Source organism: Cercospora kikuchii (genome assembly GCF_019650295.1).
Source record: "Cercospora kikuchii DNA, contig_00006, whole genome shotgun sequence".
NCBI classification, from domain to species: domain Eukaryota; kingdom Fungi; phylum Ascomycota; class Dothideomycetes; order Mycosphaerellales; family Mycosphaerellaceae; genus Cercospora; species Cercospora kikuchii.
Genome location: NW_025408587.1, coordinates 2,653,751 through 2,677,967, shown reverse-complemented (window position 1 = coordinate 2,677,967; position 24,217 = coordinate 2,653,751). Strand labels below are relative to the sequence as shown.

The 24,217-nt window shown below is 52.1% G+C and overlaps 10 protein-coding genes across 10 annotated transcripts; 5 read left to right on the top strand and 5 right to left on the bottom strand.

Moving 5' to 3' along the window:
• Nucleotides 1–46: 46 nt before the first annotated feature.
• Nucleotides 47–2,133, bottom strand: CKM354_000997100 (DNA-directed DNA polymerase alpha subunit POL12; the record flags this gene model as incomplete). The annotated part of the gene is made up of 2 exons (XM_044805414.1): nt 47–223; nt 313–2,133. The coding sequence occupies 2 exons, from the start codon at nt 2,131–2,133 to the stop codon at nt 47–49; spliced, it is 1,998 nt and encodes a 665-aa protein (XP_044661349.1).
• Nucleotides 2,134–2,914: 781 nt separating this feature from the next.
• CKM354_000997000 (uncharacterized protein) lies at nt 2,915–3,547 on the top strand (the record flags this gene model as incomplete). Its single annotated transcript, XM_044805413.1, has 1 exon — nt 2,915–3,547. The coding sequence occupies one exon, from the start codon at nt 2,915–2,917 to the stop codon at nt 3,545–3,547; it is 633 nt and encodes a 210-aa protein (XP_044661348.1).
• Nucleotides 3,548–3,658: 111 nt separating this feature from the next.
• On the bottom strand, nt 3,659–5,581 carry CKM354_000996900 (uncharacterized protein; the record flags this gene model as incomplete). The annotated part of the gene is made up of 4 exons (XM_044805412.1): nt 3,659–3,740; nt 3,792–4,051; nt 4,155–5,440; nt 5,491–5,581. The coding sequence occupies 4 exons, from the start codon at nt 5,579–5,581 to the stop codon at nt 3,659–3,661; spliced, it is 1,719 nt and encodes a 572-aa protein (XP_044661347.1).
• Nucleotides 5,582–5,859: 278 nt separating this feature from the next.
• Nucleotides 5,860–10,014, bottom strand: CKM354_000996800 (uncharacterized protein; the record flags this gene model as incomplete). Its single annotated transcript, XM_044805411.1, has 1 exon — nt 5,860–10,014. One exon carries the CDS (start codon nt 10,012–10,014, stop codon nt 5,860–5,862), a length of 4,155 nt encoding a protein of 1,384 aa, XP_044661346.1.
• Nucleotides 10,015–10,419: 405 nt separating this feature from the next.
• Nucleotides 10,420–11,005, bottom strand: CKM354_000996700 (uncharacterized protein; the record flags this gene model as incomplete). Its single annotated transcript, XM_044805410.1, has 2 exons — nt 10,420–10,815; nt 10,865–11,005. The coding sequence occupies 2 exons, from the start codon at nt 11,003–11,005 to the stop codon at nt 10,420–10,422; spliced, it is 537 nt and encodes a 178-aa protein (XP_044661345.1).
• Nucleotides 11,006–12,787: 1,782 nt separating this feature from the next.
• On the top strand, nt 12,788–14,022 carry CKM354_000996600 (uncharacterized protein; the record flags this gene model as incomplete). Its single annotated transcript, XM_044805409.1, has 2 exons — nt 12,788–13,018; nt 13,078–14,022. 2 exons carry the CDS (start codon nt 12,788–12,790, stop codon nt 14,020–14,022), a joined length of 1,176 nt encoding a protein of 391 aa, XP_044661344.1.
• Nucleotides 14,023–14,496: 474 nt separating this feature from the next.
• On the top strand, nt 14,497–16,132 carry CKM354_000996500 (uncharacterized protein; the record flags this gene model as incomplete). Its single annotated transcript, XM_044805408.1, has 2 exons — nt 14,497–14,613; nt 14,666–16,132. The coding sequence occupies 2 exons, from the start codon at nt 14,497–14,499 to the stop codon at nt 16,130–16,132; spliced, it is 1,584 nt and encodes a 527-aa protein (XP_044661343.1).
• Nucleotides 16,133–16,499: 367 nt separating this feature from the next.
• On the top strand, nt 16,500–17,993 carry CKM354_000996400 (uncharacterized protein; the record flags this gene model as incomplete). The annotated part of the gene is made up of 1 exon (XM_044805407.1): nt 16,500–17,993. One exon carries the CDS (start codon nt 16,500–16,502, stop codon nt 17,991–17,993), a length of 1,494 nt encoding a protein of 497 aa, XP_044661342.1.
• An 879-nt stretch (nt 17,994–18,872) lies between these two features.
• On the top strand, nt 18,873–19,863 carry CKM354_000996300 (uncharacterized protein; the record flags this gene model as incomplete). Its single annotated transcript, XM_044805406.1, has 2 exons — nt 18,873–19,586; nt 19,645–19,863. The coding sequence occupies 2 exons, from the start codon at nt 18,873–18,875 to the stop codon at nt 19,861–19,863; spliced, it is 933 nt and encodes a 310-aa protein (XP_044661341.1).
• A 638-nt stretch (nt 19,864–20,501) lies between these two features.
• On the bottom strand, nt 20,502–22,069 carry CKM354_000996200 (uncharacterized protein; the record flags this gene model as incomplete). Its single annotated transcript, XM_044805405.1, has 2 exons — nt 20,502–21,785; nt 21,845–22,069. 2 exons carry the CDS (start codon nt 22,067–22,069, stop codon nt 20,502–20,504), a joined length of 1,509 nt encoding a protein of 502 aa, XP_044661340.1.
• Nucleotides 22,070–24,217: the final 2,148 nt, after the last annotated feature.

Below are 24,217 nucleotides of genomic sequence, written 5' to 3'. Positions count from 1 at the left end.
CCTCATGAAAGTACAAGTCCCGCTGTGGAAGCACAAGTACAACCTCTCATATCCTCTTGATCTCAATCCTCGCCCGTTCATGCAATTGATGTCCAACATAATCTCCCGACTCCCTTTCTTCATCTGACAACTTTCTGGGCGAAACATCCAATGAAGCAAAAGTTCCTGCTCCTCGCTTCTTGCTGAGCGTGCCTGGGTTGATGCAGAGGACGCCTTGTACGAACTATATAAGAGATCATGCGTTAGCCAAAGACCGAAGAGGAGAGCACGCTTAAACGCAAGCATGCAAGGAAAGGGGGAGGTAATACATACCCTTGCAAAAGGCATCAGCGTGCTGGGCAGAATCAAAACATCTGGTCTCGCCTGCCAGAATTCTCCCAGTTTGTAGAACGACAGATCTAAGTTCGCGCCTAACGCAAGTCTTTCCTCGCCTCCAGGCTCGGGGATCTCGCCCTCAATCGCCGTAGGTTTCGGCAGATCTTCCCTTGACTGTGGCGGAAAGATAGGAAAATAGTGACTCTGCTCAATGACATGTTCGCTCAGCCGCGCCAGAAGGTCATTGTTCAGAGGCTTGTCGCCCGTAGCGGATTGTGCTGCGCCACTGCGGTGCAGTTCAGACAGAACATCTTGCGAGGACATACCGACGATGAGTTCGTTGAGGAAGAGGGCCATTGGATTCGCGACGAACTGGACTTGTCTGGGAAGCCCCAATTGAGGTTTCGGGACACGATCTTGTGGCCAAGAGACGTGTTTGCTGATGGCATCGCGCGTTGAAGGCACCATGATGATTGTGATTGTCGGTACTGTTTGAGTGAGGCGTTGGATGGGACCACTGATGAGTGTCCGGAAGACATCAGTGATAGTTGCTTGGTCCGGCTCGATCTTCGCATCGGCGGGTAGATGTGGTTCAAAGTCACCAGACGCTACCACTGGATGTTCCAGGTCAAGGAAAGGGCCTGTTAAGATGAGAGCATCTGCTCGCTCAGTAGCTGCTCTCTCGAGGAGTGCGTATAACGGCGCAAATGAAAGATCGGTATCTGTTGTGTACGGTCCGCTTGCAACAAGCATATGAAGAGGCCTTGTTTCACCATCGGCTGATGTAAGTCGGTCATTGTGCACGTCGATGTCTTCGGGTCGAGACGCTGCGACTGGCAGAAGAGGCATTGGAAGCACTTCTCGCACCAGGAAATGCTGACCGCTAACGTTCGTGCCTCGAAGTGCTACAATCTTGCCTGGGAAGAAGTCGAATGTCACGCCATCCATCTTGAGAGGTACCCTCATACCAGCTCCCATTCGGCGACTGGTTTCAAGCACTATGCTTGAGGCATTTAACTTGCCAGTTGGCTGATCACATGCGATTCTTCCGACTGCTACCACCTCTGAAGTCGATTGTGCTGCAGGGTTTCCAAACTCGCTGTCTTCCAATTTATGCTCTTTCTGTACTTGCTCCACAAACATGTCGATACGATCGTCGAGGATTTCGGAGACCTCGGACAATTTCATGGCCATAGGCTTGTAGGAGTACTTGGGTAAGTCCACCGCCGCCTTCAGCTTGAGTCGCGACTCTGCAGGAGGGACTTCTGAGAGCGCAGCAGCCGGTAGGTGTGTATTGATTGCCTCCACTACTTCGCCCGAATTCTTTCTGTCCTCGAATGCGACTGTAGGCAAGCTCTTCATGACAGGCGACTTGCTGTCTGCAGGAGAACTGTTTAGGTTGTTCTTGACAGCCTTCGAAGTGGGTGTATCAAAATTGCTCTTTCGCTTCGCTGCAGATATTCGAGATGCAGGTGTGTTGGAGACCATGCCATCCAGCATACCGAATACATCTTGTCCTCCTGTTGTTCGTGGTGTTGCTCCTACTCGCTTTGGTGCGTTGTGCGTCTCGGGTCGCTTTCGTGTCTCTCGTTCGAGCGCTTCTTGTAGCGTCTTCTTAAAATCCTGCACCGTCTTGTAGTCCAATTTCGTGGACTCAACGCCCATGGTGAGGACGTAGCTGTCCCATTTGTAGAACAAGTCTTCCGGCGACAGCGACATCAGCTGCACAATGTGCAGCAGCTCAGACAACACATCTTGAGGCAGAGCCTGGTCAGGAGCAGCGAAGAACTGGTTGATCTGCGCCTCGACGTCTGCCATTGTGTATTGATTTCGTGTTGCGTTGTGTGTGCAGACGCTGTGTTTGACCATAGACCCTCCGCGCCAGTTGGGGAGACGCGAAGTGGGCGCGTCGAGGCGCGTCAAAGCGGATTAACAGTCGGGCCGAAGACGCAGCCATCACTCTCTAATCTGTACCGTCAGGATCCATCCTCATACATCCTCATAACAACGCCATGTCTCCCAATATAGCCATGGATCCTACGACACGCGAACACGCCCACACTTGCTGGCGTTGACGGAATTCCACGGCCTGATTAATGCTTCACGCTCACGCCCTCGCCGGAACCGTTCCCAACTCATCTCTTGGGAGTATGCTCCGCTGCGATGAAAGGGCGAACTGGTGTCAAACGAAAGAGGACGTGGCCCGGGGCAAGGAATTGTGCTGATTCGTAGTTACAAATTCACTTAGCAAGCCACTACAGTCGGATCTCGTCCAAGTCAGCCAGGGACCAGTCGTTCTCATATTGTGGTGGCTGTGCAGAAATTGGGCGACAGCGTCAAGCCATACGCCTGGTGAGTCACCGCGTCGCCGGGTGGTTGCCTTGCTACCAGAAGGAATGTCTACGTCTGTGAATCCATGTCGTAAGCGCCTATGTATTGCGATGTCCCGATGCGTCAATGGCATACAAGTACCAGGCGCTACCCCCACTTTGTTCTCACGCCGACAATGACAAAACAAAAACCGACATCCCGACTGCAGACACGAGAGACATCAGGAGGCATCAGTAAAACTAACAGAACTCGACGCGCCACAACCAAGATGAATAGTACGCGGAGCGAGAAACTCCAACAAGGAGTCTTCCACACAGCTGGGTACACCGAAACAGCGAACACCGAGGATTCGACATTTGCTTCATCCCCAGTATTCTTCTGGAAACCAACACAAACTCATGGGTACCTCGGTCAATGGCATATGTCTTCGTTCACCGACCCTAGTAACAACCAGACATTCAATTGCGCTGAACAGTACATGATGTACCACAAAGCCATTCTCTTCAACGACCTTGACATCGCTTTGCAAATCATGCAGACGAATTCTCCTCGTCAGCACAAAAGCCTTGGAGCAAAAGTGAAGAACTTCAACGACAAAGTATGGAACAAGGAAAAGGGCAATATTGTGGAGAATGGGAATTGGTTGAAGTTCACGCAAAGCGAGCAATTGAAGGCGTGGCTGCTATCGACAGGAGAGAGCGAATTAATCGAAGCAAGTCCATTTGATCGAATCTGGGGCATTGGGTTCACGGCTGAAGATGCCGTGAAGGTGGAGAGGAGTTTGTGGGGAGAGAATTTACTGGGAAAGGTCTTGACGAGAGTAAGGAATAGATTAAGGGCTGGAGCGCCGGATGCAGAAGAAAGCACCAAAGGTGCAGACGAGAATAAGTCGGCGGAATAAGACTTGAAAGAGGACGATAGCCCGATGGATGATCTCTTAGTTTCGAATATCTCGTGCTCAAGTACTACGTTGATAGCATATCGCGAACGTCATTTCTTTCGCGACTTCGTGCTACAGCCTAGCCTTCTGCGCTTGCAACTCCCTCTTCGCACGTTCTCGCAAGTCTTTCCGCAAGAACTTTCCTATCGCATTCCTAGAACTGAAGTCAGTGGCAGTGAAGAATTGACAACGGCTAGAAACTCACTTCGGTATCTCGTCAATGAACACAACACCACCTCGCAATTGCTTGTATGGCGCAGCTCTCGACTTCACATATTCCTTGACTTCCTCTTCTGTAACCTTACTTCTGTCTGTCGCGACAATGTATGCTCGAGGCAAGTCGGTCGTTGGATCGTCAGGCGCTGGTACGCCGACTACCGCCGCTTCTCGAATATGCGGATGCGTGAAGAGCAGATTCTCCAGCTCTGCCGGCGCGACTTGCAAACCTTTGTACTTCAGAAGTTCCTGTCGTCAGACTGTCAGCCAAATTTTCTAGAAGCCCCATCGACTCCCCTTTCTCCCAGTCCTGCAGACCCAAAGTGAATCGAAAAAGAAATTCCCAACTTACCTTCTTCCGATCAACCACATAAAACTTCCCCTCTCTAAGCACCCCAATATCCCCACTACAAAACCACCCCCCATAAAAAGCCCCCTCGGTCGCCTCCAAATTATCAAAATACCCATTCGTAACCAACGGACTCCTAATCAACAACTCCCCCTCCTGCCCAGGTTCAACATCCCTAAACTCCTCATCCACAATCCTCAACTCCACCGCAGGCAAAATATACCCAATGCAACCCGTCAAATCAACTTCCCCCTTCGGAATCGCCGTAACCGCACCCGTAGTTTCCGATAATCCCCACGTCTGTCCGATAAAAGTTTTCGTTCCGTCTCCGATACGTTTGTTAGAAGCTTGTTGGAGGATAGAGTCCATGGGTGCTGCGCCCGTGTTTGCTGCTTCGAGGGAAGATAAATGATCTGTGATATCGGGGGATTTGGAGATGCGGAGCCAGATTGACGGGACGGTGTAGAAGGATGTTATCTTATACTGTTTGAGATTACTGAGGAGGTCAGACCAGTTGTATTTTCGCATCCAGATTACTGTTGCGGCGGAGTAAATTGGTCCGATTAGGTAGCCGAAGAGACCTGCGATGTGGGAGATTGGGAGGTGGGCGAGGGTTGTTGGAGGGGTGGAAGGTGGTTCGAAGGTTCCTTTTTCCATTTCTTTGGCGACCCATTCGCGGACGCTCAGGGAGGTGAGATGAGTTTCGGCGACGAGGTTCGTGTGGGAGAGCATGACGCCTTTGGGGGGACCGGTTGTGCCGCTGGACCAGAGGATGACGATTAAGCTGGATTTCAATTTGACGGGGTCGGTGATTGTTCGCCATTTCAGTTTATCTTTGGAGATGGCGTTGATTTTGCCATTCAGACTTTGCAACTTCCAGGCTCCTTTTGTTGAGTCGAGTACAAGCACGTTTTGTGGAGGAAGCCCGCATTCCTTGGCCGCTTTGGCGGCAACATCGCAATGCTCTTCGCCACAGACAATGAGATTGCTCTTTCCAATCTTGACTTGTCGGGCAAGTTCAGACACGGTGGAGGAAGGACTGGCGGCAGAGTACACGCCGCCTGCAGCTATGATGCCGTACAACAAAGCCGGAACCAGAATCTGTCCATGGCTGATCACCGTAACAGTATCAGAATCCGGTCCGTCTTTGCCAATGCCATACTTGTTCCGGAGGCCATGTGCGATATTCTGTGTCAAAGCTGAAAGCTGTGCCTTATTGATCTTGTTCTCTGGATCTTTAGCTTCAAAGTGAAGCACTGTATCGTCTTGTGCAGCTGACAGTTCGGATTCTACAAAGTATACATTAGCGTCAGTAGTGTTATCAGAACAATAGACTTGCCAAACAGTAGCGTCAACAAGTCCATAGACGGAATCGCCTCATAGCGTTGTGTGGGGTGGTGATAGATTCTCTCCACTGAAGAAGCTGCCATTTTAGTCTTTCTCTATCGAAGTCTAATATCTCGTGGCCCAACGCAACTGTGTATCGATTGTTGAGCTGGAGAAAGCTTTCTTGCGATACCTATATCTCTTCCACTTCCTCCAATTATGGCGAAGCAATGTGCTACGATGTCGACCTCGGCGGGCTCGGGTGGGCGCTGCATGGAAGCCCCGCTTAGATGGTCACGTGGCCAACACATTGCCAAGCTTGACATGGAGTTCATGAGTCGCTTGTGTACAATACTGCTGTGGAGAACAGCAACAAGTACCCTCAGTGGTCAAGACCATCGAGTTGAACCAGCTTTCTGACAGCTTTGACAACGTCGTTCTCGCCCATGTCCAATCCGGGCTCGTCCAACTTCCTCGCCAGAACCTCATCAAACATCATCCTGAGTCTGCCCACTAGAACTCCAATCCTAGCCCAGCCTCTCAATCGAATCCAGTCATCGACCAGTAGTCCTCTGCCTTGGGGGTCGATCGTGATTGGACCAGAAAACATGAGCAAACTGTAGACGTTGAACGGCGTCAGGTCCCTGATGAAGACCTTGCTCGTGGCCATCTTCGTGAAGTAACTCATGTATACCGAGTTGCCAGGGAATGTCTGAGCATCGAAGAGTGTAGACGATGGGTGCACGAAAACGCGGCCGTTCTCTTCGTTGAAGTACTTGATCGTACGAGCTTCAGGATCCAGTTCGACTGCGCCAGAAGACGATGCAGCATATTTCTTGTCAGGAAACTCGATGCGGGCGACCTGTGGTTGGAAAGAACCAGCAACGAGGGCGCGGATGAGTACTTCACTCGTGTTATTGCGATTGAAACTTTCGGCGTTGGAGTTCCCAGGTCTATAGCCAGTAGGAAGAAATCCTATCTCTTGCAGAGATGACAGATATTGCGTTCGGTTGGTGGAAATGTCCAGTAGTGTTTGGTGGTTGAGAAAATTAGCATCGCACCACCTCCGCAAGGATGAGGTTGGTTCGCCTCCTGTCCTTCGTTCTGACCATTGCTCATATGCATGTAGGTCGCAGATGAGATCTCCTTGTGTACCACCAAATGAAGTGCGAGCTGCCTTCGACTCATCCCGCTTGTCCTTGGGACTCACGAAGGGACTCTTGACAGTCAGGATTGCGGCAATGGTCAGTGCAGCTTCTAGGCAGCCAAATGCAGCGCCATATACCAGCAGCTTGCCACAACGAAGGTCAGCGGGGATCATGGACAAGTGCCGCCCAAGTGCTGTCAGGTCAGTGCTGTCCAGGGCACCTATGCGGCCTAGCAGTTTCAGGGCGCCTGCTACAGCCAGCGATTCTGGAGGTGTGAGTGCAGAGGCAAGGAACGATGGCACATCTGCCACACCCATAGCACGTACTGACAAGCAAAGTTGCTCCAGCGGTACTCGCCGAATCTCAGGCTCTGGTCGCTCAGCCATCTTGTCCTCTGCGGATCGCGTGTACAATTTGTAGCACTCGCCCGCCCGAACACGACCAGCACGACCGCGGCGCTGCTTGCATGCAGCCCTAGAAGCCCACACTTCGGCAAGCTTTACCATATTGTTGGCAGGGTCGAAGCTTGTCTCCTTCACGCGGCCTGTATCAATAACAGCCACGATATCTTCGATCGTGATGGACGTTTCAGCAACATTGGTAGCTGCAATGACCTTGCGCAGTCCTCGCGGCGCTCTCGGAAACACCTTTCGCTGTTCGAAGCTTTGAAGTGAGGCATGCAGCGGCAACGCGTGCAAGTTTGGAATGTTGCGTAGCGCTCGTAGTGCTTGATCGATTTCACCCACACCCGGTAGGAAAATCAGGATGCCGCCCTCGATGCTACCCAACTTCTGGTCGATCAGCTCAACAGTCCGTGCAATAAGGTCGTAATTGATCCTCGTGCCAACAGATCTTAACGCCTGACCAAGGCCTGGCTGTGCTCGTGGCGTTGAAGTTCCCGAGGTGTTGCCGCGAATCACGTCGTCCAGAGTGAGATCACCAAGAGCGTTCGATTCATCCTCTTCCAGGGCACCGCCAAACCCGGTCGCTCGAAGAATTTCATCCAAGTAGATGTCTTGTACTGGATAAGTGCGACCCTCGATCCCGACTTTTCCAACGCTAGAGGACGCCTTGAAATAATCCTCAAACATGGCAGCATCCAAAGTAGCGCTCATGAGGATGAGCTTCAAGTCTTTGCGCTTCTTAAGCACATCCCGCAACAGCACCAACAAGAAGTCAGTGTCAAGTGAGCGCTCATGGACCTCATCGATCACCACATGCGAGACATCAGCAAGGCTTCGCACGACGTCGTCTGTACTTCCGCCAGAGGTCTGCAGGCGGCGAAGCAGGACACCAGTAGTCACAAACGTGATCTTCGTAGTGCCCTGTATTTGCTTTGACTCGCCGCGGATCGCATACCCGACCTCTTCACCAACCTTGACACATCTCTCGTCCGCGACACGGTCTGCGAGACCTATCGCAGAGATTCTTCGTGGTTGTGTGCAGATAATGTTTGCCTGGTCACCAAAGCAGCGCTGTATCAAGTCGTCCAGGACAAATTGCACAGACTGTGTAGACTTTCCTGATCCAGTCTCACCAGAGATGATCGTGACTTGGTTGTTGTTCACAGTGCTGACGATCGCCTCTCGGAGTTTCCAAGCAGGGAGGTTCTGCCGGGCTTGCAACATCTTCTGCTGTTCAGGTGTTGTCTGCCGACCTTGCCACGCCCGCAAGAGTTCCTGGCTGGCAGGAGTCTGCGCCGACCATGAGATAGGTTTTGGCTGTCTCCGCGGCTTCTTCTTCGCAGGTCTCGCAACTGTGATAGTCGAAGTTGAGGTAGCAGAAGCTACATCACTCAGCCTTCCAGGATCAACAATGATACCCGGTATGTTCTGCTCCAGCCAATCCACAATGTTGAACAGCATTTGAGCCCCAAGGAACTCCTCGTTGGCTGCAACGAGCACTTTCTTCAAGATACTGAGACGCACATGCGCAGGCAGATCGGCTTCGAGGGACAAGATTGGTGGAGTGTACGGGTAGCCATTGGAAGGTGGGCGTGCACGCAGGATGATCGGCTTCCCACCCGCCGTTTGCAGCTCCAGACTGACTGTGCACATTGACTGTTCTTTGGTAAATTTGTCGCCAAAAATGGCCTCCGAAGTTGCCATCTCTTCGTCCCAAAGCTCCAGGTCTGCTTCGGAAGGCGTCGCTTGAGGCGCCTCTTGTCCTAGCAGTCTGCACTGAAGCAGTTCTGCAGCACGAGCCTCGTCCCCGTTGCATGAGTCCAAAGTTTCCGCGCAGAGTTCGGGCGAGTACCCAGTCGTGGATAGACGCTTGATCTTGCCCTCGCGTTTGAGGTCACCACTAGCCATGCTGACGCCAGCCATGTAGTTGTCGGGCAGTGTCCACTTCGGAAGATCGTCTTCCGGCACGTGGATGAGCAGCCATTCGAGGCACTCTTCTTTGTCCTTGCATATCTCCGTAGCCTCCTCCACGTGGCTCTTCCGGAATCCAATCTTGGACAGGTCCTCGACGATGCTTTTACGCTCGTTGGCAGATGGCTTAATGTCGTGCGGGTTCCATGCGCCGCCCTGCCGGATGAGTCGTTCAGCATTGCGCCTCGTCACTTCTCCCATCTCGACTTTGGGCACGCGCATCCAGCCTTTCAAGACGTGTTTGCTCTGAACCTGTCCATCAAGACTGACAACTTCCAGCTTCTTGTCTTCTGCCTGTTGCTTGACCTTGTCCGCTCTGGCCTTCTCCTTGGCTACCTTCTCTTCGTCATGTCGTTTCTTCGCCAAGAATGGGTCTGCCTCGTACATGTACGCATTGCCCTGCGCTATAGCCTCGCTCTTTAGGTCCTGAAAGTCACCTTTCCACAAGTCGCGGTACTTGGGCGGCAGCATCATGTGAATGTTCTTCATGTTGCTCACCCTGAACAGGGCATATGCAGCTGCGAAATGCCGTGCTTCGAGAGCACTTTCCTGGGTTCCTCGCTCTTTCAGATAGTCTGACGGCGGCACGATGGGCGGAAGTGTCACGATCTCTTGTGTTTTCGGATTCTTCTGCTTGATGATCACTCCTCCCGTCCAGCCCCTCGGATTGCGATGGATGGTATACTCCGGTCGCTCCCACTTCTGCTTCTGACAATGCTCATTGAACATGGTCTGCGGCAACTTTCCAGTCCATGATGCGCCACCAATTAGCGTCCTCGTGTCAGGCTTCTTGGGCTCCTCTGGTTGCGCTGGAGTCGAGCCTGCCGCGACCTTCCCCTTGCTGCTACTTGCCTGTGCATTGCTACTCTCTTGAGCAGGCTTCTTGTTGCTTTTCTTTGGTTTCCCATCGCCGAACACGATGTAGCTCGTATCTTCTTCATTCAAGGTGGCTGCCGATGGCTTTTTCCCGTTGGCCTTGCCAGCTGCTCGAGGTGCATGTGGCTTATTGACCATAATGTCAACGTCTGCGCGTGCGAGCGCGAGCTAGAAAAGACGTTGATGTCCATTTCGAAATTTTGGGGAAAGCTGCAGAGGGAAGACGCGACCCAGCGGCAGTCGATGAAGTGAACGCGGGGTGACGACGGGCCGATGCCCAGCTCGTGCTTTGACAACTTCACTTCGTTTCCATTTCACATTCATCACAGTCATCAGCAGATTGAGAGACCTATCACCAGAACGATCGTTGAATACATTGGGGCTACTCATGATGCCCTTTTCCTCCGAATCGCGCAGCACCACATGCCTGCTCTAGAATCAGCATCCTCAGAGGACAATGCGACTTTTCTCTACCATTCGTCATCCATCGTATCTTGCCCAAGAATTGCATCTGGTATCCATGGCCCGGAGCCATAATCTCTCTCAAGCTTCCTTGTGCGCCTGCGACCCACTCATCTTTGCCATTCCTGCGTTCTGCTGTGTCGTCCCGACGTTGATAGCTGATCCCCTTCGGTACATGATCATGGCGGCAGGGTCGTCCGTAAAGTCTTTTCTATCCTGACCCATCGCCTCAACATGCTCCGTCACCTTAAAAACCGGGTTCGCCACATCAGTGACTCCCATAAAGACAGGACAAGGGTTGCAAAACTCCGCAGCGAGCGCAGCCTTGACGAACGCTGTAATGCTGCTGCCAAACTGGACGGCCTCCGCGACTGATGTTCGATAGTTCCCGAATGAGAGCTGAACATAAATCCGCTTGGTTTCTGGACATCTGATCGCGAGAGTCGCCATGGTGTACGGCATGTTGACGCCATAACCCTGCTCTGCGGTTACATTCAACTCAGATCGCAAGCAAAGAAAGGCTTACTGTTATGCTCCAGTCACAATGCACGACCAAATGCACCATTTCCACGTTTTCCGTTGGGCCATTGAGTATCTTGAAGGACTCGCCTCTGGCGTGAATGACAGTCCAGCCTCCATTAGAGTTTGCGGTTTTTGAGGCGGCCATATTTGCTGTTGAATTGGGGCGGCTAGTCCTGCAGGAGAAAGGCTGTGGTCCTCAAGGATATTTGTTTGGCGTGGATGATGAAGAGGATCTTCAAGGATACATGTACTTGCTGAGTGTGGTGGGAGAAGGTTGTCAGAGTTCGAGCAGGAATGGGAACAGCTGAGGCGAGGTCAAGAGGCAGGAACCATTCACTCACTTGCACAGCCGCCGCAAAGTGAGCAGATTCGCTTGCAAACGCGCGACCTTCCACTTCTAGACGCGTCGCAGCTGTGGAGGATATTCGAGGAACATTCTGTGAAAGAGACGCGACACATTGGACGGCGACGCAAGAAGACAGGGAGGCACGATCTTCGTAGGAGCCCATTCGATAACATGCCGCATCTAGATCCAGCGTGAACTGAGGCGATGGTGCACCTACCCGAGCATCAATCGCCGAGGTGCTTGTCCAGAGCCGGTTCATACTCCTGTTTGAAAAGAATCATGCACTTTCCACGCCAGACTGTCGGAGCAGGAACAGACCAGTTTATAGTACATGGCTCTTTCTACACGTGAGAAGGACGAGTGAAGCACAGCAAGGGCGAAACATATGAACAAGGCAGGAAAGTCTGACTTGATCGCACTATAGAGATAGTACATGTACCCTACAGAAGTGACAAAATCACAGTATCAACATCGACACATGGCAATCTTCACTTGACTAGCAACACATGCCATCTTGTGCAGCGGAGGCCGAGACCAAATATTTGATGACTTCTCCATCAACTTTGATTGATGCAAATAGCATCGACTTGACAAGGAGAGGATGCGGCATTGCTTGGGCCGAGAAACGCGTTGCTCTTTCTCGACGAACACGTCGACTTCACCGCCGTTCTCGACATCAACCGTGACTTTTCATCATTGCCCGCGGTGTCAAATGGGATCAGCATCACACCGCTGCTGAGATGCAGAACTGCAACCTACACCGTCTACGCATATCCGGCGCACCGATAGACTCAGTGCAGAAGCCTGCGAAACAGTACGAAAAGGATCAACTTCAGCCAGATGGATGATGCTGGAAATAGTTGCTGCCACTACAGCTACAAGTTAGAGGTCGCTGCTGATGAGCAACAGACGTTGAAGTGATCATCCATCAAGATGAGCTTATTTGCGATGGATGCACTCTTGTCTCGCGGCTTCATCTCCGTGGTTCCGGATTTCTCTACAGCGTCCACGTGCACAGTCCTGCAAGTGTAGAGCGCGCACGATCTCATGCTGAGAGTCGCCACAACATATTCATTTCTGAGCGGGCGCAAGAGGACAGCCGCTACATGTCCAATGTGCATCATGCAGATTGGCGGCTTGCCGTTCAAGCTCCGCCCCTAAGAGCAATGGGAACACTCCCGTTCAAGCTGATCCAATGGTCAGATATGCACGCAAAGGGACCTCTGCCAGACCTCTGCCTCGACGCACTGACAAAACAAAGAAGTATGGTTGACATTTCACTTCACAGCATTGTTTCAAAACAGACTGAGCACCTACTTTTGCTTATGGTATATCACGATCATCCTGGGCAGTGAGACCGGTACCACAATGGAGCGGCCTATTTACAACGCATCTGACGTATGTAACCAAGTACTTGACAACGGTTGACGATCGGAGACTTCCGTCGTCTTCACCAACGGTGAGAGAAGAATATTCAAGAAGGTCTCTGGACCATCATTTTTCCTTCTGCCCTCTCAGACTCCTCGTTGACAGTCACACACGCTCACTTCTTACACTCATTTAACATACACTCGTTTCATCATGCATTTTTACACAGTTGTGGCCTTGGCCGCCATGGCCACATCGGCCAATGCTCAATTGCCAGGTCTCGGCGGACTCGGTGGTGCAGCAGCCGCCCCAGCTGCTCCAAAGGCCAAACTGACGGCCCAAGAAGTGAAGGCGAGCATCGAAGAGATCACTGATAAGGCCGCTGATACCGAGCTCATCGCTCAGCGTATCAAGAGCAAGGCTGACGGCTTCCAAGTCGGTCCCGTAAGTCAATGAAGCTCGCTCAAATCACGTCCGGGATGTGGACCTAACATCTGACCTAGGAGCTCATTGTCAGTATCAAAGAAATCAACCAGCTTTTCACAGCTGAAAGCGAGGCTTTGAGGGCGCAAGACGAGCTGCCTGAGGCGTTAGAGGCGGCCGAGCCAGAGGCGGCCGAGCCAGCACTTGAGAGGCGACAGCTGCCTGTCGATGCCTTGGGCGGCCTTTTGGGCCAGAAGAAGGCTCCTGGCAAAGCACCAGCAGACAAGCGCCAGCTACCTGTTGGAGCCTTGGGCGGTCTCTTGGGCCAGAAGGAAGCTCCTGCTAAAGGCAAAAAGGGAGAGAAACGACAGCTGCCTCTCAACGCTGTGAGCGGTCTCCTGGGGCAGAAGGCAGCTCCTGCTAAAGGCAAAAAGGGAGAAAAACGACAGTCACCCCTCAACGCTGTGAGCGGGCTCTTGGGCCAGAAGGAAGCCCCTGCCCCAGCACCGAAAGAGGCCCCAGCCAAAGCACAAAAGGAAGCTACCGGCAAGGCCCAGAAGACAGCACCTGCTAAGGCCCAAAAGGCAGCGCCTGCGAAGGCACTGAAGGGAGCACCTGTCAAAGCACAAGAGCAGAAACGTCAACTCCCTAACCTTCCTCTTCCGGGTCTGGACAGCGTCACCAACACCCTTTCACCAGGAAAGCCTGAAGCAGCAGCAGATGAGCCTGTGCTTGAGCAAGTCTTCTTTGCTGTCGAAGATCAAGCCGAGATCTGCTACGCCTTCACCGACTTGACCAAGGTTCACGAGATGATGCTCAAGACTGTCATCGATAAGCGCGAGTTCTTCACTTTCAACACTATCACTGCCCAGACTGCTAAGATTCTGCGTCTCCTCGAACGCGAATTTGACGAGTTTGCGGCTGTACTCATTGAGTCTGTTCCAACCTGTGCGTTCAGCATTAAGCAAGATCAACAGAAGATGGAGAAGACCATGAAGAAGTCCATTGAGACTTTCACCTTGTAGACTGGGCATGAGATGTGCTTGCAAGGCAGGCAACGTCGCTGGAGCTGCGAAAGTGACTATGTAGAAGTCGGAAATTCCGTTGATAGCAGGCAGCGGATAGACAGCAACATGCTATAATCAAAACCAACATGTTGTCAGTGGTCATTCCGTCGCGCCGTAGCTTATTTTACCTTCTCCCGCAACGTATTGAACATGTCAACGGCTGTACATACCGAGTTGCAAATCTCGAGCACCGCGTTGATAGCTCATTGGTGAGTTTGAGCAAGTCGAAGCGCTCGCGGCTCGGAATCTGCAGATCAGGCCTTGAATCAAAGCACAGTCGAAATTTCATGGCTGATTTGACTGTCGTTGCGGCGAAAGCGGGAGTGCCATCCACACAAGACCCAAGACACTCCTCTCCGGTCTGATCTCTGGCATTGAACAGCATGGTGCAAAGTTGACCATCACCAACCCTCTTCTTACGCGCCGAGCATCATGCAAAGGAGCATGCGCGCCACTCAGGCGCTCCCCAAAGGCCATGGGGAAGCCATCTACGCCTACTGCAACATCCGCACCAACCAGGTGCTGTACTCGTTGGAGCGCACACTACGAGTACGCCCCTGTTCTGTTTTAACGAAGACATGAATGCTAAGAAATCCGCCAGCAATCACATTTAGAGCAGCTCGCAGATGTCGGAGCCAACAACAATCCGCCCAAAATCCGCAAGGATATCTGGCGACCGCTTTTCACCGTCCACCTCCCCGACCGACAGCAGGGCCTCGAGCTATTTCGAAGCTTGCGCGAATATCGATTGCTACACGAGACCAACTGGGAGCTACCTGAGTCCATCAAAACGCCCTACACCGAGAAGCAGATTGAGGAGATGCAGGCCAAGCTGGACAACCGCGGCGGAAGCAAGAAGGAGACCGTCTTTGATGTTATCAAACGGGAAAAGAAAAAGCTGCGCGTCAAGATGGTCATGAATCAAAAGGCGAACAGCGTGGCGGATCTAGCTGCGATCCTGGTGCGACAGGAGCAACGAAGTGCATCACTGGCAAGCCAAAAGGAAGCCCTCTTGAAGCGGAGAAAAGCGCGGGTCCTGGATGAGATTACAAGTCTGGCAAAAGAGTTCGAACGCAGTGGCAACAAAGATCTGGACAAACAAATAGCTGAACTCAGGGCCGAGGTGAAGGAGGCCACTAAGAAGTGCCTGGACAAGAGCAATACCGCCAAGGTGAGAAAGGAGCAGTATCAAAAAGCACAAACAACCCGCGAGGCTCTTCAGAAGGTCAGAGTTCAAGCAGAAAAGAGGCTGTGGGCATTCGAGTCTGTGAAGAAGGCTAAGGAGAGGGCAGCCACCGAAACCTCTTCGCGAGAGGAAGCTGCTAGAGCAGATGAGGCAGCTGCCGAAGGCGCACAGGAATCCAATTCCAAGGAATCTTCGCCCAGTAAGCCAATCGTGGTTGCATACAGGCAATTCATCGAGCCGTACCCACCGGAGTTGGACCCCATCCGCGCCGCACTCGAGGGCAAAGCTTTCAGCAAGCGCGATCCATTGTACAGAGCGCACCAGAGGGATGTGCGGCTTGTACAGAGACCAATTTATAGCACGAAAGGTATCGCGGTCCAGTGGGCAAATTCGCTCGATCTTGAATACGCCGAGATGTGGCCCGAGAATGTCAAGCACTTGAATATGGGTTTTGTCAGGAATGCGGCGCCCAGAGCTGATGCGGAAGCCGTTCACGAGATATCGGACTTTAAGGCACAGCAATGGAAATCCAGGCCCGCAAACTGGGATGCGGCGCTCAGGACTGGGCAAACGGAGGCAGTGGAAGCTGCAGAGCCAGTCGCTGAAGGTGGATCCATGGTCGAGGCACAGGCGGCGGAGCAGAAGCAGGAAGAGGATCGTCAGGCTGTGCTACAAGAGGTCAAAGAACGAATTCTCCAGGATCTGAAGGTCAAAGCGATCACGCCGACGCACCGTTGGCCTAAGGCGCTGGCAAAATCGCGCCGACAGCGAAGAGAAGCAACTCGGCAGGACAAGCCAGTAACGAGTCAGACATCGGCTACTGAGAAAGAGGTGGTGCTCCCTGCGGAACCAACAAGCTCGGAAAATGCACCAACGCTGTAGACGGTGATAAAGAGCAGACTTTTGTGCATATATGTATAACATCAGTAGATGCCGAATTCGATCTATGTCGGATGCAATCGCCTCTCAGGCGCCCTCAGAAGCGACGAGCATAGCAGAGATGGGGATTCCAATTCAACGTTTGCATCTGCGACGACGGAGCTCGCGTCACAATCGAGAATCCGCAAGAACATGGAGTGTGCTCGAGGGTATCTTAGCACGGACGAGATGCAGCGAATGGCCTCTGTCTCGCATTCACTCCAAGACATGGCAATGCTCCAGTGGCATATAGCAAACATTCTGCGTTGCTGATAAAGATGGGACAACACCTTCAACGTGCTTCGCATCTCACCTTCGCAGACAACACATCATGGCGCAGAGAAATCGAGGCACGAGTACGCCTATCAGAACCACCACGGCCATGGGAGGACACGATGGGCAGGCCGGCCCGTCATCAGCTATCGGCAGCGCATTTGCCAGCGTAATTACGCCACGCCAGAATTCACACATGCAGTTATCTGCGAACAATCCCAACTTCCCCAGTCCACATGCCAACACACCAACTCGTCAAAGAATGCCTGGACACGTTGGGCCCGTGCCTCTTGCCCACAGTCAACTTTCCATCAACGCTGCTTCTGCTCAGGCACGATCGCAAGCTTCCCTTGCTGGTCCGCGTCGTGGTCCCCTTCCACCGTCCACGACTCAATCTGCCACTATTCAACCAGGGGTTCAGCTTCTGCCACGACTCCAATTGCAGTGGCTAGGAAATTCTTCAGCTCCCCAATCACGTGGTTTCGACCAACAGCCCAACCCTTTTGCACCGTCTCATACCAGCAATCTCATCGGTCGTCCGGGAGCATCGTCGTTCGCACGTGTTCTGCCAACTTCACAGGTATTCAACCACAGTCCGGCCGTTTACTCTGGACAACATGGCACCTCACTTCCAGAATCAAGACAGCAATCAGCACCTCCTTCTGATAACCTTCAAAATCTACCACAGCGTGAGCCGGCCAAGAGCAAAGTTGCAGTGATCGACCTTGATTCTGACAGCGATACTGAGATCGATGACGCTCCAGAGACTGCACGACTTGGCGCTGAAAGTAATCAAGGTCCCCAGCCGCAATTGCCTGACAGGGGTCCGTCCATGCAGAGCATTATCAATCGCACACAAGACCCGGCTGTTCGAGCCCTGATCAAGGGACTGTGGGAAAGCCAGCAAATGTTCAAAACACGAGCCCTGATAGCAGAAGGCCAGGTTCAGGGCTTCCAGAGCCGCGACCAAGCACAGATCAAATTGAAACAAGACTACGACAACAAAATCGTCAGCTTCAGGAGCGAGCACGATAGGAATGTTGCCAACTTGAAAAGTGAGCACGAAAAGAGTGTTGCCAGTTTGAAAAGTGAGCACGAAAAGAGTGTCGCCAATTTGAAAAGCGAGTACGGAAAAAGTGTTGCTAGCTTGAGGGCACAGTACGCTAACCCCTTTGCCACCCTGCAACGCGAGCACGCCGCCACTTCTGACAGCTTGAAAAATGCGCTTGCTAGGAATGATGACGCCAACAAGCAACACGACAAAAAAGATCGACAGATTGGGCGAGCGAATAGGGGATTGAGTGCCTTGCTGCTTAATGACCCATCTCCGCCGGCGAGAGCAGCGAACCCTAAGACCAATACGACCTACTCTGGGTTGCTTTTTGTTTCAGTTGCAGATATTCGCGATTTCATATCGAATCAGACCCTCGAGTTAACGACCCTGTTGACACATTTTGAGGCAAAAATTGAGGGCAGGGAGGCAGAGTTCATGGTGCTGGTTGAAAAGAACTTTGAAGTCAGCCCATTCGGAATGGTGAAGTTGGAATATTAGGCGCGCGACTCCGACAGATGGCGAAGGCATGAAGTATGTGGACCATTTGTAGGATATGATGGCAGCGCCTTTGATCGCGGATCAGGTGTTGCTTTTGAGCGGACCGTCATGGACTGCATCAATGGACTTGTTGCCAGCCCCGAATAGAATCTCCATCAACAGCACGCAGATGTCGTCTTGCTTCGTTCTTGGTTTCCTTGTCGTGCATCGAATGTCCAGATGAAGTCCCAGGCAGTCCGGTTGTCGCCGGCTTGGCGGTCATGCGACTGCGGCGTGCTCACTCTTACTGTGTTTTCTTTCCTCTCATACTTCCAAATCATGCAGATGCGAATGCCATCCAGGAAGCGAGAATACACGCGAGCTGCAGCTCAATCAAGGGCTCCGGCGGCCAGTTCGACACGAAGAGGAACTGAATTCCACCTATTATAAGGGCGTTCCAGAACCTCCGCATTTCTGGTGGCACGCACGAGCTACCCGAAGCCATACCCGAGCGGATCGCTTGCATCGCCAATAGCAATACTTCTGCTGCTGCTGCGATGCTTTCTATGCTGAAAGCATGATTGCGCCGGCAGAATGAGGATCTCAAGAAACACAGCCTCCCATGGTCAGCGATTCTTCCATCTTCTAGACAAGGCACTCCGCTTGTAGGAGATCTCAATGCTGCTGCGAGCATGTGTCGTTACACAGAATCCAGGCGAGCTATATTGGCACCCGTGTTCATGCATCAGCTCCCGACATGCAAGCCACGGCTTGAACCTCATTTCTGGCTGCTGATCGCGCCACCCAGTCTCACCTCTCCTCCCGTTCTAGGCCCAGCATTTGGAGCTTCAGCTTCTCCTCGCGCCGAATGACCACCTCCACGCGTCAACATTGAGCAACATGGCATATCTGGATAAAGGCGACTACAACCGCCGCACAAGATACATCAACCGCGGCCGCATAATCCTCCTCTTCGCCTTCGTCTTCCAAGGTTTCCTCGCATATCAGCTCGGCGTGCGATCCGTAGACATCCCAGAAGAATATGAAGAGCCAGCATTCAACTACTCCCCGCCTGAAGGCGCAGCTCCAGAGAACCCGATGACATGCAGATCGACTACTCAGAAGCCCAGCGAAGTTTCCAAGTTCGTGATGGGCTCCATGTCCGATAAAGAAACGAGCTATGACTGGCTCGTAATGGCCAACAAGAATCGCTATGCTGCCAAGCAAGGTTATGACATTATCTGGGATCTTGAGAAAAGCCACAAGTACAACAAGGACTGGGCCCGCTTGTCCTCCATGGAGAAGGTTATTCAAGGGAAACTGAACGGAGACAATTCTTATGAGTGGATCTGGTGGAGTGATTATGATTCGATCATTACCAATTCTTCGGTCAAATTGGAAGGAATTGTGGAAGATGCGTTGGCCGAGATTGAAGACGCATCTCGTAGATCGCAGATTGATATTATCATGACTCCGGATTGTTGGCCGATGAACAGCGGGAGTTTGCTTTTGAGGACTACGAAGTGGTCTTTGGGTTGGATTGAGGAGATGTGGAAGGAGAAGGAAGTCGAAAATGAGGAAGGGAACAAGAGGAGTTTGCAGGATTGTCTTAGGGTACACCTCCTTCCTCGCGGAATATGAGTGTTTCGCATTGAATACTGACATGCCACAGGACATGTACGCCAATGACTTGCACAACATGAAGCACAAGGGCACATTTGTCAAGCAATACAAGATGAACGCTTTCCCGACCGAGATCCATTGTCACGAGGATGATCGGCCTTGGCAAGAAGGAGATTTCATGATTCATATGGCTGGTGCTTGGGCTCATGTTCATGAGAAAGATCCTACGGGATTGCTGTTGCGGAAGTATGCGCAATTCGCTTTTTGAGCGGAAGGTTGTTTGCATGAGAAGATACGCGCAATTCAGGTATTCGCAGTCTCGCGCGCAGTTCCTGAACGAAAACGACTTACGGCTACACCCTGCTGCGATACAGCAGAGTGTCACATGACTGAGTTTGACATGATGTTTTGGGCAACACTGCTGGTCAAGCTTTCGAGATAAACATCTACCTCTCCCCAGCGCGCTGAAATCCTTCCTCAGAAAGCGTGTCTGTAGGTTTGTGAAATGTAAGCATTTTTATGTCTCGATTTGCGTTGACGTACTTGTATACCATGCACAGCCACCGTCCCACACTCCACCTTTGTTGAATTTTATAACACAACGACTCTGGTGACTACAAGCCGAGCTGCAGCCCGCTATTTCTATGACACTTTCCTCAAACAAATGCTATGTACACACTGGGTATCGTATAAAAGCGAGATTCGTGACTCTTCGCATCACATCTCATCTCATCTCATTCATCATTCCATGGCCGAGCTCATCGCTCGTTTCGTTCCTTCCGCATCCTCCAAATTCGCTCAATTTGCTCGAAAGCGCTCTTTGAGCCTCCCTTGTCATATTCGTGTCATTCCTCATTCATTCTGATGCCCAAAATGTCATGTGCATCCTTCCTCATACCAGGCTTCCTATTGTCCTATCGACATCCTTGCAGGCTTCTCCGTTGTTTGCGCGCTTTTGTACCCATAGATCCCTAAGCCAACTGTCTCAGGAACTGTTGACTGATTATCTGACCTCAGTCTCGGCTGAATGGGCCTAGGCGGTATTGATGCAGATGTCTTCTCGTATATCACCGACCCGACTGTCGTGCCGCTGTAATTCGTTCGCAGCGAGACAGAGCTCTTCTTGCTGCGGGCAGTCGAAGGTCTCGTCAGGGTGGATCCCGTACCCTTGCTGGCAGCAGAAAGTGCTCTCTTGCGGCCGTCATGATGCTCTTGCTCTTCTGTGATCGCCGAGAAAGTCTTGCCTCGTGCTCTGGGCACACGCTGACCATTCTTCTCGTCCAGAATATCATCCTGCGAGGCGCGTTTCGACAAGCTCTTCCGACTGCCGTTCTTTTTCCCTTCGACATCTTTCTCCCACCAAGATTGCCATGCTTCGAAGCTGGTGAAGATCTTGGGCTGGCCCTTGCTCAATCGGTTCAGTTTGGCCATTTCGTCGAGAGTGAGTGAGGAGACTGCAGCTCCACCAGACATGCGATTTCCGGTAAGGCTCTTTTCGTAATCGTCATCATATTGCTCGCCGACATATTTCGGTGCAACGTGTCGGAAGAAAGACCGCATGCTGGGAAGGCAGCTGCAGATGATGACCAAGTTGGTCTCGATGCAAAGCCAGATGGCTGGCTTTGCGATGCTCCATGTCGTGTCTGCGTAGTGGAGTGCAGCAGGCAGAAGGGCAAGTCTGACGACGCTTGCGATAAGTGTTAGCACGCCAACGAAGAGCATCGCAGCTAGCCCGAATTTCTGCAGTTTGGGAATCTCCAACTTCAACATAATCGGGACAGGAATGCCGAAGAGTAAAAGAGTCGTGCCGGTATTGAGTCCAGCGTGTCCAAGATAGATGGCATCTTTGTCCATGCATTGTCCGTTCTCAATCGTGAAATCCCAGCTCTTATCGATCGGTTTGCAAGCAAATATCACAGCGAAGAACATTGCTGTGCTGTAAACAATGATGAAGGTCCCGACAGCGTATATCAGATATCGGAACCAGCGGGAAGGAGAAAGCTTGTGGTAGTATATCAGGAGAGACAGTTTGGCGATGGCCATCGTGACAATGTATAAAGCGCCGGCGCTTATTGTGGTCAAGAGAATAGACTCTTTGGCTTGAGAAAGTGAAATGTCCCAGAGGTGGACGCTTATGAGCTCGGTAGCCCAAAGGTAGATTAGTATTGCTTGCAAGGAGATTGAAAGCATCTGCAAAGGGTGGTCAGCAGGAGGTCACATCGGGCGAGTCGCTGATAGTGGAAAAGTACCCAGGCCACGACAATCGCAGCATCGTCGACACCCCATCGCCGTGAAGCGAAAGCTCTTGTGTAAATTCTCAGTGAAAGAAAAGCAGTTGAAACGATCATCCCCAGTATCGATAGGACCACTCCAGCGTCCCTATGTTGTGTCGTCACCGGATGACTGAGGTTCGCTGCGTATCCCTCTGGTGCCGGCATCGCGGCAGTTGTGCTCCGGGCCATTGGAGAAGACATATTGCCGAAGAGAATGTGTGGTCGTGATGATAGCCAGTATCCGACAGTCTAGCAAATAGTTCAGCTCCTCAAGTCATATCGTTCATTGTGTCCTATTCTTGGTGAGCAAGTCGCAAAGAGGCACGATCCGGGGAGAAGGCGTGATGCGAGAGCTTTGTATAGAACTGAATCATCAATGTTTCCAGGAATTCTGAAACGCCTAGGCCCAATGTCCCTCCGAACTCGCCGAGCACCATGATACCGAGGATTCGACCCCGGGGCTGTACAGCCTTGGCCGGATGCATTTCCGCGTGCAGAGCGAGCGAGCATTGAGAGTGACGTCGCATTGTTAGTCGAGGTTCTTCTCGCATTCTTCGACTAGAAATGGATAGCCTGTCTTCTCCAGCCTCGACACGAGCGAATGGCATTCGTAGTGGTCGATCAATGGGTGAGTCCACGTGGAGAAGCGATGGTCCAGACCCTCGACTAGGGTCAGTCTTGATTGTTTCTCATTTCGTTTGAAGGTCTTTGTGGGTTTCCTTTGCGCGTTGTTGGAAGTATCTTCCGTCTATGATATATGATGACGCTCGCCGTGCTGGAAGTAGTCGCGTCATTCACGAGGACGAAATGCCGTTGTTGCTATCGGCTCGTAGCTCCCCGAGATGGTATGCCAATACCGCAGTCATTGTCGAGGTCCGCGGCCCAAAACTCCTTGGCTGTCCCGACGCCCAGGCAGATGCTGATACGTACCCTCCCCCGACTTCCAATGATGTCCTTTTGCACTTGGTAGGGCAAGGTATCGAAGTCCTTTCCCATCAACGTTAAGATCGTGGTCACGATGCTGTTTGGACCTCCAAATGGCCGCACGTAACGTTGCCAAGCATTCTCGCGTGGCTTTCGCTCCTGCTTCATCCTTGTTGGCGCTCCCAGGCACATCCCCGGCAGTCCACCACGATCCCAGTCCAAACAAGGCCAGCACAGACGCTGCAGCTGCTAGCACTTGGGTCGGCGTGTGCTGGCGGCGATGACGGAAGCAGCTACGCCATTGCCGGTTGCACGAAACCACATGTCAAGCCATGCCATCGGGTCGACGGACGGACGACGTTCGCTATTTCTGGACCACCAAGAGGATAGTGTCGGTCCGATGAATTGTCGGACTGTGGCATGCTGTCGTTGCGATTGCTTCATGAAGCGGTCGATTCACGGCTGGCCAAGTCCAGCAACATTGTGATGAGGAAGACACCATGTCCTCGGACGCTGCCGCTCACAATCAGGGAAACGGCGAACGACATTCTTCATGACGAACACGATTCGGGCCCTGCGTCAAGCTTTGAGTAGCCTCATGCACTTCTTGCCAACATGCTGGAACTTGTCCTTTCAGATCTGAGCCTTCTCTTTTATCGAAGCCAATCTGGTCGACCAGCGAGCAATACTTCGGCTCCGGGCGTCGCAAGAGCTTTCACACCTAAGGCAACACTCCCATCCGCGGCAAGAAAACAATGCCACTGCCACGACTTCGACATATGGGACAAGCCAAAGCACGCGTCTGACCTGGGGCCGATAACTACAGGATTCTTCCACTACCCAAACATCGCCGTCCAAGATGTGCTTGCATGTACTAAGGACCCTTTCCAGGTGAGTAATGAGCGCCATGTGCATCTTTGCGAGGAGTCGCTGTAGGGAGCCTTCCATAGAGGGACATAGCTGGCCTTCTGAGCTCCAGCAGTCTCTTTGTTTTGAAGCATCTCGTCCGCCGATGATGTAGTGCTGGCTGAGAAAGTCTACCACGAAAAGTCCTTTAGAACGTGCACATGGTATGTGCTGGGCGTATGAGGTGCCACCAATTGCCGTTTGTTTAGGTACATGACAACACAGCAGAGCAGGTCGGCCATGCACTCTCTCGCAGCGAAAAGGAACGCTTGAAGAGCTGATCGCAGTGTCAAGACCTCCATGCTCTTCACATCAGTCAATAGCCTTCGTCATTTTGAAGACATTGGCAGGCGTCCATGACAACGGAGTGAACTCCAAGCCATTCTTTGCGGCCAGATTCCGAGGCCTTTCGTTTCGAGGAAGGATACGTGCCTCTTTCTTGTGCGCAACATGTTTCGCCGAGCTTGGGCTCGTATCCTCTTTCCACGCGTTCTCAACCATTGCAGCCAGTATTGAGTC